Below are 11,625 nucleotides of genomic sequence, written 5' to 3'. Positions count from 1 at the left end.
TGGCCCTTACAGCGGCTCTCACCCGTTCCCAGGGGTGCATTGCGCCAGGTCCCGGCCAGCGTGTGTCGCACCATGACATCACATTTCACCGGCGCGGACCCTCCTGAAGTGTATTTGCCGGAAGCCGCGGTCATGGAGCAGCAGTTCAACTGAGTTGCAGGATCAGTGGCTGGAGATGAGGGCACTCAGCGGCCGGGAATATGTTTCAGAAGTGGCAGCCTGTGAGTGAAACAGGCAAGGAGCACTACAGTATGTGGCATTGTGCAGGAGATGGAAGCGATAATAGTATAGAGACCTAGAGAGGGGAATAAATTATCATGTGGCTGTCACACTTGTAAGATTGGTAATTTGCGTTGCAGGAGGCACACTCTTTGATGTAATGTGTATGGTTCTCCTGGTGTGTTACGGTGGTGGTGCTATTGTTGCAGACTGATGTGTGTCAGGAACTAGTACTGGACTGTTGCTGTGGATGGAGAGAACGGTGGTATTGGTCAATTGGGGATAATATAATACATACAGTATATGGGGAAAAAATGGCTAATAAAAACTCGGGAAGGGGGCCTGGCCACACCTCCCCTTTGCAATTGACCACGCCCATTTACCAGTGACCACGCCCCTTTCTGGATATGTACCGATTTCTGCCAGTCAAATGTTGGAGGGTATGGCACTGACTGATCTACTGGATCCCAGCTCTCGCTAGTGACCCGTTTTCCCCATCTCTATTGGGAGGTATTGTGATTGTGACAGAGAACAAGTGAGCAGCGAGCACCGCCTCCGACATCCCGCGTAGACAGTATGCAGCAGCACACATGCGCACTTGCGAGCAGGCTTCCCCCGGCCCGTGCTGCTGCGTCTGAGGTCATCACGTGGTGGGCTGGATGCTGCTCCTCCTCTCCCTGCGCGCTCCCGCTACTCTGTGACACAAGGCGCGTTCCCGAAAGAGAAGTGGTGAGTGGTTTTTGGGGGGGTGGTGGCCAGCAGTGACTGCTTTACCCTGGGGAGGCTGATTATATTGCGCATTATGCCTCCATGTATTGCTGCTTTGTGCATAGTATTAGCTGCTTTACGGGAGGGGTGAATCCTGTGGGTGCCTCCATGTATCCCTGCTGAGCTGCACGCACACTGATACGAACCGATACCCAGTGCTGCTGATGACCCTCTGGCCCCATACCTAACCAGCCTTACTGCATGCTCTCTGTTCTGCAGGGTCTGTGCCCCCAGTGAGACTGTCCTGTCTTCTAATGGATCATTAATTTCTGGGTGTCAAGTGACTTCTCTGTTTTACCTATCTTTGAGGTCTGCATGCCAGTCTTCATTGCATTCACATATTTCATATCTTCCTCATTGAATTCAGACATTCACCATAATACTACATTTCTAGGCTGCATTCATTTTAACTTGAAGTTTTGTACGCAGCTTTAGATGAACAATATGAACACTGATTTTATTAAAAAAAATACATTGTGTGTGCTTATTTGTTTTATATATTTTATTTTTATATTTTTTGTATACTGTAGCTGGTCAATCAACTTTACATGTCACGCAGTGAATGAAATAGGATAAGCCCAGATATGGCTGGGGGGCGTCGGGGCCCAAACCGGACGTCTTACTGCCGTACTCCGCTTTGTGACCCTGGATCTGCAGGTGGTGCAGTCCATGGTGGGACCCCCACTGTGAGTGGAGTGAGGTCAAGAGTCAGGTACAGAGAAAAAACATACCATGTTGTTATTTATTTATTAACTGTTTCCTATATAGTGCACACACATTCCCCAGCGCTTTACAGAGAATATTTGAACATTCGCATCAGTCCCTGCCCCAGTGGAGCTTACAATCTATATTCCCTACAACATGTACACGCACACACATTCACTCTTGGGTTAATTTTGTTAAAATCCAATTCACCTACCAGTATATTTTTAGCTTGTGGGAGGAAACCGGAGTACCCAGAGCAAAACCATGAAAACACATGGAGAATATACAAACTCTGCACAGTAAGAGCAATTATTCAATTTTACTTCAGTATACTGTAGCATCAAAATACACATGCGCGCACACACCTACAAGATGATTAGCTTTTAATATGCTGTTTGTAATGAAAGTCCAAAAATACTGTTGCCCATAGCAACCATTCAGATTCTAATTTATTTAGCACCTACTAGAAGATAATCGTTACAATACAATAGGTTGCTATGGGCAACCTCCCCTCTTCAATAGAACTCCCATCTTAGTAAATGTACCCCTCAAGCCTCATAGTGTCGCAAAATATTGCATGCAACCCAGTGCATCTTAATTAAGAAAGTGATCATTGTATCATTCCTTAAATCTTCCTGGTGTGTTAGCTAGTCAGGCCTGACCTGTGTAGTGATTGCCTGTCGTTCAGGTGTGTAGAAGGGAGCAATGCTATACTGAACAATTACACAGTGTCCCTGGAAAGAGTGGAGAAAATTGTTTTCCCAATGATGGTCTTAAAATAGGTCTTTTATATGAATATTTGGTACTTGTTTCCTAGCACGGCGCCCCGAGTTTCTACGTACGGAACCGTAAGGAAATCGCATCGCATGGGCCATTATAGCGACATGCAATGTGATTTTTTTCATGTATTTTTTTCCCCCTCATTTTACACCACTATATCGCATCGCATGCGATTTTATAGGGTGTGCGATGCCATGACATTAGTTATACAATAATATGACTATGTCCCAAAAATAGATTTAACGCACCCCCCCCCACTATCCACGCCACCCTGAAGCGTGACGAGCGGCGGCGGAATGCGTCCTCAGACTTTTTCATTATCCCACTATCCACGTCGGTGTGGAGTTGATTTTTATATAGTGTGGCGAGCGGACGCGGGATCTTTACATGTATTCCGCGTCCCCTCGTGAAGCTCGCTGCGCTCGCCACACTATATAAATTTGACTCCACACCGACATGGATAGTGAGGTAATGAAAAAGTCGGAGGACGCGTTCCGCCACCCCACACGGGGCTCGCTGCACTCGCCACGCTTCGGGGTGGGGGGGGGGGTGCGTTAAACATTATTTTTGGGACATACAATCATATAATTGTATACCTAATGTTATGGCATCAAACACCCTAAAAAAATCACATGCGATGCGATGGCCCGGGGCTGAGAGCAGTGAATAAATTACATAGGAAAATCGCATGGCCCTAAAATGGCCCATGCGATGCGATTTCAATATGCAGAATAGCCCACTAAGCAAATAGCTTAGTGGGAGCCGTGCTAGGAAACAAGTACCAAAATATTTCATAAAGGAACATAGAAAAAACAAGTATGGTTACTTTTTCATTTGTTCCCTTTTGCCAGAGCCTGAAACTTCATTGTAAAAGATCCTCTCTCTCATGATTAACCATTTCAGTCCATCAGACTACATTTTTTTCTCCTCTTTTTCAGGAGTAGCTCCAGTACAGGCTTGTCCAGTCCCCCTCTTGCAGCCCAGACGGTGGTACCGCTGCGTCACTGTAAGATCCCTGAACTACCTGCAGACCGCCACCTCCTGTTTGAGCTGCAGCTTTTTCTATGTCACCTCATTGCCTTGTTTGTGCACTACATCAATATCTACAAGACTGTTTGGTGGTACCCGCCATCTCATCCCCCCTCACATACTTCGCTGGTAAGTATCAACCACTTCTGGGTCATATGTTTTGCTCGATATAATTAAATATTAGGGAAAACCACCACTTTATGTTAAAGAGAACATTTCATCATTTCTATAATACATAACATTGTATCATCCAGGATTTTTTCAGCCTCTTCCTTACTCTGCTTATTTTACTGCAGAACTTCCACCTGATTGATTTTAATGTGCTGACCCTCACAACGATTGTGCTTGCTCGGAGATTGATTGCCGCTATTGTGCGGGAGGTATGTCTACAACACACTAGGTTTCTTGGTAGAAAAGCAAACTTATAAGTGATCACACCTCTTCTTGTCTCTGGTCTAGGCCTCGCAAGGAGGGAAGTCCTCTTTGCCACACTCCTTGCTCCTGGTGGCTACAAGGTTTGCAGTGCTGACTGGAACAGGATGGAGTTTATGTCGGTCCTTAATTCTGCTATTCAGGACACACTCCTTCCTCAACCTGCTTTTCTTATGCTACCCGTGAGTGAGTGATCATAAATACAAGAATACTGCTAGCAATATAAAGACATGGGAAAGCTGTGCAAACATGGCTGTTTATATTCCTCTATATCCTATAATAACATAACATTGCGCTCTCTAGAAAGTTTGCATGCCATCATTATTTAGCATTTACTACCTACTTTTATTGTGATGTCCACTTCAGAGTCTGCAGTGCCAAATACTATGTCATGTAACGTGACTGCACAAATTAGTCACCTTTTTTTTCTTGGGCACAGGCTTAGAATTATGGTGTATAGGGTGAAGAGTGTCTAGGTTGACACCAAAAGGTCAACATGGCAAAGGTTGCTCATGGAGTCACAAAGGAGTTGCTCACATTTTTGTGTCAATTTTGACACCTGAGCACTTGGACTTCCTATTAGTGTACTGCGTTTGCTTGCCACTGTTCAGCCAGGTGCCTTATTCCACTACTGCAGCACTCGGCACACTTTACCTTTCCTAACTGGAGTCCACGTGTTTGGTAAATTATGAAAAAGTTCAAAATGTGTCGACCTGCTTATCTGATATCCAGGCTTATATAGTCACATGGTAGAAATTACATAGCCAATCAGGGGTAAATTTACTAAAATGGGAATTCTAGATGGGATTCTACTTATTTATTTAAAACCTTCTAGAAGACAATAGATAGATGGTTGCTATGGTCAATATCCCATCTTTAATTGAACTCCCATCTTAGAAAGTTTCAGATTCTTTAAACTTATAGGGTGAAATGTAATAGGATTAGAGATTTAGAAAGTAAGAGATTTGGTAAGAAATATCAAGATTTTTTAAAGCGGCAATCATTTACACTGCAAACCCAGTTTGATTTTGCAGTGTAAATGATTGCTGCTTAAAAAAAATCTGGAGATTTCTTACCAAATCTCTCACTTTTTCTGAATCTCTCATCCTATTAAATTTCACCCTTATTCTTTGACACACAATTTGGAGAATGCGTTGCTTTTGAAATTTTTTTTTTTATTGGTTAATGTATCGAAGATAAACAGAGAATAATCACGTTTGAAGATTTGTGCTTTGATTAATCGAACACCATATTAACAGTGCTTAATGTATTATAATCTGTATGTTGAATTGCAGGTACTTGTGGATTATCACGGCTCCCACGATGGCCATCGTATGCGATTGCCACTATCAAAGCAAACCCGAAGCGTGGCGAGCGCAGCGGTACGCGTCCTACGACCTTTTCATACCCCCACTATCCACGTCGGCGTGGGGTTGAGAATAGAAAGGTATCCACGGGCTTCACCAGTGTCCGCGTCCCCTCGCGGGGCTCGCTGCGCTCACCACGCTTGTGGCTCGCTGCGCTCGCCACACTTTCTATTCTCAACTCCACGCCGACGTGGATAGTGGGGGTATGAAAAGGTCGTAGGGCGCGTACCGCCGCCCCTCGCAGGCTCGCTGCGCTCGCCACGCTTCGGGTTCGCATTGATAGTGGAGGTGGTACAGCCTCAAAAATGCCAATTGGGGGCCATTGAACATGTTTCATACTAATTACAATGCATTTGGATGCTTTTCAGTGAAAAATTGCATGCGATCAAATCGCATGCGATGCGATTGCATGTGATTTTGAAAAAAAACCCGATAAAAATCGCATCGCATGCCACTATATATGGCATGCGATGGCATGCGATGGGAGCCGTGATAATCCACAAGTATTGCATTGCACATAGGACAGACAACTGTTATACACTAGGCACCTGGGAAGGGTTGAGTATGATCTCCTGGTGGCCAGAATCACGGCAGTGAAATCCTGGATTTTGTCAAGAATTGTAACACTAGCCTTCCCCCTCCTGAAACCTGAATTTCTCCCTAGTGCCTAACCCTAATACTTACAGGATCAGTCGGTTTCTTGAGCATCTTCTTTTGCCGTGATTCTTAATGTCTGCATGCTAAGCGTTGGTATTTTGGTATTATAACTACATCCCCATGGCAATTATATTTGCATTATTGCATTTCTTGTTCAGTACTGCAGTATATCTTAGAATTGTTTTGTTCTTTTTTTGTCCCCAATACTACTGTTTGCAGATTTGGTATGTACATCCCTTTTTTGCACCTTGGGTACGATTTCCGGCGTTCTAGCCTCTTTGCCCATGTTCCTGGCACTCATGTTGGTGGAGACCTAGGACCTGTAGATAAGGCTGGTCGGGATTACCTAACCGTATTGCAGCACATGTGGAGGCCCAGCACGGATCCTCTGCCAACGCACGCATGCTGCCTCTCTCCTGACCTAATCCGCAGTGAGGTGCATTACCTGAAGCTGGACTTCAACTGGCGTGTTCGGGAGGTGCTGCTCAGCTCCATGCTTTCTGCATATTACGTGGCCTTTGTGCCTGTGTGGTTTGTCAAGGTACCAGCTTTTCATATGGCACGTGAGCCTTTCACAATGGATTGGATAAATGTACACAAGCACATATGTTTTTCCTTTTAGTAGAGTTCTACCTTTTTTTTTTCTTTCAAATATACATTTGCATTGTCCATAACCAGCTGAAAACATCCAGATAAATCTGTGCCTTCCAACGTTTATTTCTCTGATTGGCAATGCATACACACATTTAATCTTGTCTCCTGCAATTCATTTGCCTTATACAGCCATACTTGGATGTTATTACCATCACTTTGTTTATATGCTTTTCGTTAACTGTTTCAGACTTTGTTCTATGCTTCCTTTTGCTCCCTGTTTTAATACTTATACTTCTTCAGCTTTAATGTTCTCCTTTTGATTTCTTTACAGAGTACTCAGTATTATGACAAGCGGTGGTCATGTGAACTGTTTCTCCAAGTTTCCCTCAGCACCTCTGTGATACTCACCCAGCACCTCTTGCCTGCACGGTACTGCGATTTACTGCACAAGGCAGCAGCTCACCTTGGCTGTTGGCAAAAAGTGGACCCAGCTTTGTGCTCCAACATGCTGCAACATTCGTAAGAGAATATCCACCTTAACCATTGTAAATGGGCAAACCAGACTCATTCAGTCGGTATTATAGGGCTTGATTCAGACCTGATCGCATAGCACAGATTCACAGTGCCGTGCGATCACATTGCGAAGTTAGCCGCCAGCCCACCAGAGTATAATCCTGTCCTTTGCAAACCTGCGAATGGGTAGCAAAGATGTCACCTCAGTTCACAGCTTACTCCCCATCTAATAATTTCACCATTGTGTGTAGCACTGTACTTACTTGACTACTGTGATTAAATCAGCCTGATTGAGGCCAGAACTGACTTCTCACACCCTCCTCTAAAACGCTTGGGCACGACTGCATTTTTCTGGCACTCCCATAAAATGGGCGGTTACCATCCCCAAACGCTGTTTCCTGTCAATCACCTAGCGGACAGCCAGCGATCAAAAAATTAGCAGGCTCTCATTGTGACTCATACGTGTGCACAGTCTATTGATAATTGTTTGACGTGCAAATTCAAACTGCAGCGGCCCGGTCTGAATTAAGCCAATAGTGTGTTGGAGTTGGTCACTGCTTTCAAAAATAATAATTCTTAATTCCTAAAGCTGGGCGCACACCACATATTTGGTGGGAACAAAAATCTGGTAAAGTCTGGAAGCATACGAGAACGGAATATTTGCTCCCAAAACACTGGAAAAGAGATAATGGCCATTAAGTCAAATTGGTTAAAGCCATTTAATTTATCAGATTTATCCAAACAATAATTTTTATCTGTTTTACAGCGTTTTCAGGGCAAATGGTTTATTTTCATTTGCTCCACTACATTGCCAGATTTTTGTTCTCACCAGATAGATAGGACAGATAAAAATTTGTATGTACCCATCTTAAGACTGATATTTGGATGATATGGGGGATAGTAAAGATAACTCTGTTCTTATCAATGTTTTTGTAATATATTCCACAAATGCACTTATAATGGACATAGGGAATTAAACAGAATGATACATATGTGGAATATGGCATAAAGCACAGGTTCTCAAAGTCGATCCTCAGGACCCCACACCGTGCATGTTTTGCAGGTCTCTTAACAGCATCACAAGTGAAATAATTAGCTCTACGGGTGGATCTTTTAAAATGGGTCAGTCAGTAATGAGTGCACCTGTAGGGTGAACTGTGTGGGGTCCTGAGGACCAAGTTTGAGATCCATTGGCATAAAGGATTTGGGGAATTGTTTTATTTGTTAAAAATCTGCCATATAAACCCAAAAGCTGATTTAATTATGGAACCATTTACACACTGACTGACTACAGTGTTAATGTTTGTTTCACAGATGGATGGAGGAGTGCATGTGGCCCCAGGGTGTGCTGGTTAAACATAACAGGAATGTATATAAAGCTGTTGGCCACTATAACGTAGCTGTTCCCTCAGATATGTCTCATTTTCGATTTCATGTAAGTTTTGCCCTCAAAAGATGTATTTTTAATACACTGGCATTGTATTGGCAAATTGCAATATTTTTATTTTCACTAATGGCTTGAAGTCAATCGGTAACTGATCAGAAGTACATATATTTTATGACCAACTACAGCCTGGTTTAATTCTAGAGATACAGTAGACATGGAACTCAAAGAGCTGTCAATAACTGGTCAAAGTAAATACCCAGGGTATGATACACATGTGATTACTTCTCAGCGCAGGCAGTAACACTAAGCACTGCTGCCTGGATACATTGATTAGCCAGGTTGCTAGGTTAATATAGCGGCTGTAATGAGGATGTGACTGCAAGGTCCACATAAAATGTAAAACTGCAGGACTCCGGAGGGGTAACTATAAAAAAAAATGGGTGCAGCTTGTATGATGTGGACTCCTCTGGTGCCAGGCCCATTTTAAATACACCACTGCTATCTGTATAAGTAACAAATGGCATGACAGTGCAGTTGTGGGTTTATGTATAGGAACAGTATAAAAACAGTAATTACTGTAAATGACATTTATTGCAAATGAAAACCTAAAACAAACCCAAAAAAAACTGCAATAAGCTAACTATTGAATACACTTTCCTCTGAAGAAGTAGAACCATTTTCTGATCCCTCTACCACCCTTTGGACTGAAATTTGGGACAAATTGGTATTCAACCATTCAGTGTACAAACTTGTAATACTGTACAATCAACAGAAGGGTGGCTGATGAGTCACTGTCAGTCGGGATTCCGGCGGTCCTTTTACGACATCGGAATCCTGACAGTCAAACTCCCGACTTACATGGGCTATTTTCTCTTGTGGGGGTGCGCAAGAGAAAATAGCCACCAAGCCTGCATAGCAAGCGCAGCGTCCCCGCAAGGGGCTTAAATGCGTTCACCCCCTTGTAAGGCTCCTGAATTCCGATGTCGTAGAAACAACAGTCTGAATCATGACTGTTGGAAAGTTGTACCATACCCCACCAGAATACCCCCTTCTGTGTCTTCATGGACTCCACATTGAAGCATAGAGTGAGCTTTAAAATTTATGTTGCTCAAATAAAAATTGCATCTATCTATGAACTGTTTTTCATAAAAAGAGTGGTATGTCAGATGAATACAGAAGCCTGTGTGTTCTTAATGAGGGAGCCGGCACTTGAGAGAGAGGCACACACACACAAACTTATCCCAGGACCGCTGATATGCTTTATCCTCTTTAAATTATAGAAAGATACTGTTTAAAAGACATAATTGCTCTCCAACTCGGAGTTCCCAGTCTCCTTTCCCTGTCCTAATATCGAGTCAAAGGACCTGTTTCAGCTATACTAATACAGTAGCTACTATAGTTTGCTTATTGCAGGTCATTTTAAGTTTGTTTTATGTTTTCATGTGTAATAAATGTTATTTACAGTAATCATATGGTTTTTATTGGATTGGTACGAAACCCCGGCAGTCAAAATCCCGACCGGGATTTTGACCGACGAGGATTCCGACCACCGGGATTCTAACTGCATTCCGTACTTATAGTGTTTACATATCTGCGCTGTGACCCCAATTGTGTTACTTTTTCAAGTTCATGTAGTTACCTCTGTTAGAGCAGATAGATTTTACATTTGTTGCTACATTTATTGTAACAACATGATTTATTTAGGAAGTTGAGCCAGCAACAGAAATTCATGTGAACCTGTCCTCCTGGGCCTCAAATGGAATTCCACAGAAAATAAAGTTTCTGACATTGATAGGCAAGATGCTAATAAGGTCTGGCTAAAGGTCACAAGCAGTGGCCACTGGTGGATACTTTATTTCCTGAGTCAGGTTTGTTGAAGATGAGATCTTCATTTTATCCCATTTTCTCTGTTGAAAATGAGAAGAGATAAATTTCAGTTCACCAGAGGATAAACCAGGCATATCCAAACTGTGGGCCTCCAGCTGTTGTGAAACTACACATCCCAGCATACCTTGCCATAGTTTTGGCATTCCCTAATAGCAAAACTGTGGCAAGGCATGATGGGACTTGTAGTTTCACAACAGCTGGAGGGCAATAATTTGGACATGCCTGGGATAAACCAACTAATGCAGGGCTGGGCAACACCGGCCCTCCAGATGTTAATGAACTACACATCCCAGGATGCTTTGCATTAGTTTTGCTATGTGGCCATGCTGAAACTGATGCAAGGCATCCTGGGATGTGTAGTTCATTAACATCTGGAGGGCCGGTGTTGCCCAGCCCTGAACTAATGGAATTTTTAAGTATTTTATTATTACAATGATTGATTAGTCTTTTATTCACTTTCATGACTGAGGATTGTTTTACCAAAACTGTTTTATTTGGTTTATAGCTTTATCATCCACTAAGAAAACTGAATGTAATTTTCCTTATCTAGGTTTTTATTTCTCTCTTTTCAGTTCTTCTTTAGTAACCCACTACGGGTCCTGAACATTTTAACGGCGCTGGAGGGATTTCTCATTTTTTACCAACTGTATTCACTTCTGTCGTCAGAGAAGTGGCACCACACTATCTCGCTAGCCCTGATACTGTTCAGTAATTACTACGCCTTTTTCAAGCTACTGCGTGACCGGATTGTACTGGGGAAAGCCTATTCTTATACAGGGGTCTCAGACTCTGAACAGAAGCTGAACTGAGTCCAGCCCAAGCATCAAAGCTCTGTATTTTTGTTACAATTGCTTTGTTTCTTTGTGTAATTAAAAGCAAGAGCATATTTTTTTACTCTGAAAGCGTGAATGGTGTTTTTGCTTGAAATAGGAAGAAAACTTGGCCAGTATTAACACTTACATTTAGTTCTGACTTATTCTTCGTATACATTAGATTCTCTTGGAAGTGTACTCCTAATTTCTTCATATCCAAGTATAGGTGAAAGGGGGTTATTGTGAGTTAAGTACTGTAATAGCCTTTATTTTTATTTTCTTTGCTTTTTAATATTTTAATAAAAGCATTAAATTTCTTAAGGGCATTACAAATATACAGAACCATGGCCCTTATTCTGATCGGTGCGGCCGGATCCGAATATGCGGCCAGGACCGTGCGTGCGAAACCCCGCCTTCCATACGGATCGCCAACTCCGTCCGTACGCGGTAAGAAGGTGGCCGAACGGACCGCACG

At 42.9% G+C, this 11,625-nt stretch overlaps 1 protein-coding gene across 2 annotated transcripts; it reads left to right on the top strand.

The window, feature by feature from the left end:
- Positions 1–677: 677 nt before the first annotated feature.
- On the top strand, positions 678–11,240 carry TMEM39B (transmembrane protein 39B). 2 transcript variants are annotated; one of them, XM_083173721.1, is made up of 9 exons: positions 678–948; positions 1,518–1,699; positions 3,411–3,630; positions 3,798–3,881; positions 3,961–4,115; positions 6,177–6,498; positions 6,883–7,070; positions 8,379–8,499; positions 10,911–11,240. In XM_083173721.1, the coding sequence occupies exons 2-9, from the start codon at positions 1,572–1,574 to the stop codon at positions 11,145–11,147; spliced, it is 1,455 nt and encodes a 484-aa protein (XP_083029847.1). In that variant the 5' UTR covers positions 678–948; positions 1,518–1,571; the 3' UTR covers positions 11,148–11,240. The 2 variants fall into 2 exon arrangements, with proteins under 2 accessions (XP_083029847.1, XP_083029848.1); XM_083173722.1 differs by lacking the exon at positions 678–948 and adding an exon at positions 984–1,296.
- Positions 11,241–11,625: the final 385 nt, after the last annotated feature.

Source organism: Crinia signifera, chromosome 2, assembly GCF_055691185.1.
Source record: "Crinia signifera chromosome 2, ASM5569118v1, whole genome shotgun sequence".
Lineage (NCBI taxonomy): Eukaryota > Metazoa > Chordata > Amphibia > Anura > Myobatrachidae > Crinia > Crinia signifera.
Note: the sequence above shows the minus strand (reverse complement) of the source record. Positions and strands in the feature narration are given on the sequence as shown.

What these genes read in the sequence shown, in the direction of transcription:
- TMEM39B (XM_083173721.1), top strand. Translation starts at nt 1,572, where the DNA reads ATGGCTGGGGGGCGTCGGGGCCCAAACCGGACGTCTTACTGCCGTACT. An exon ending in CTGCTTTTCTTATGCTACCC is followed by an intron (nt 4,116 to 6,176) that starts GTGAGTGAGTGA and finishes TACTGTTTGCAG; the next exon opens with ATTTGGTATGTACATCCCTT. An exon ending in TGCCTGTGTGGTTTGTCAAG is followed by an intron (nt 6,499 to 6,882) that starts GTACCAGCTTTT and finishes ATTTCTTTACAG; the next exon opens with AGTACTCAGTATTATGACAA.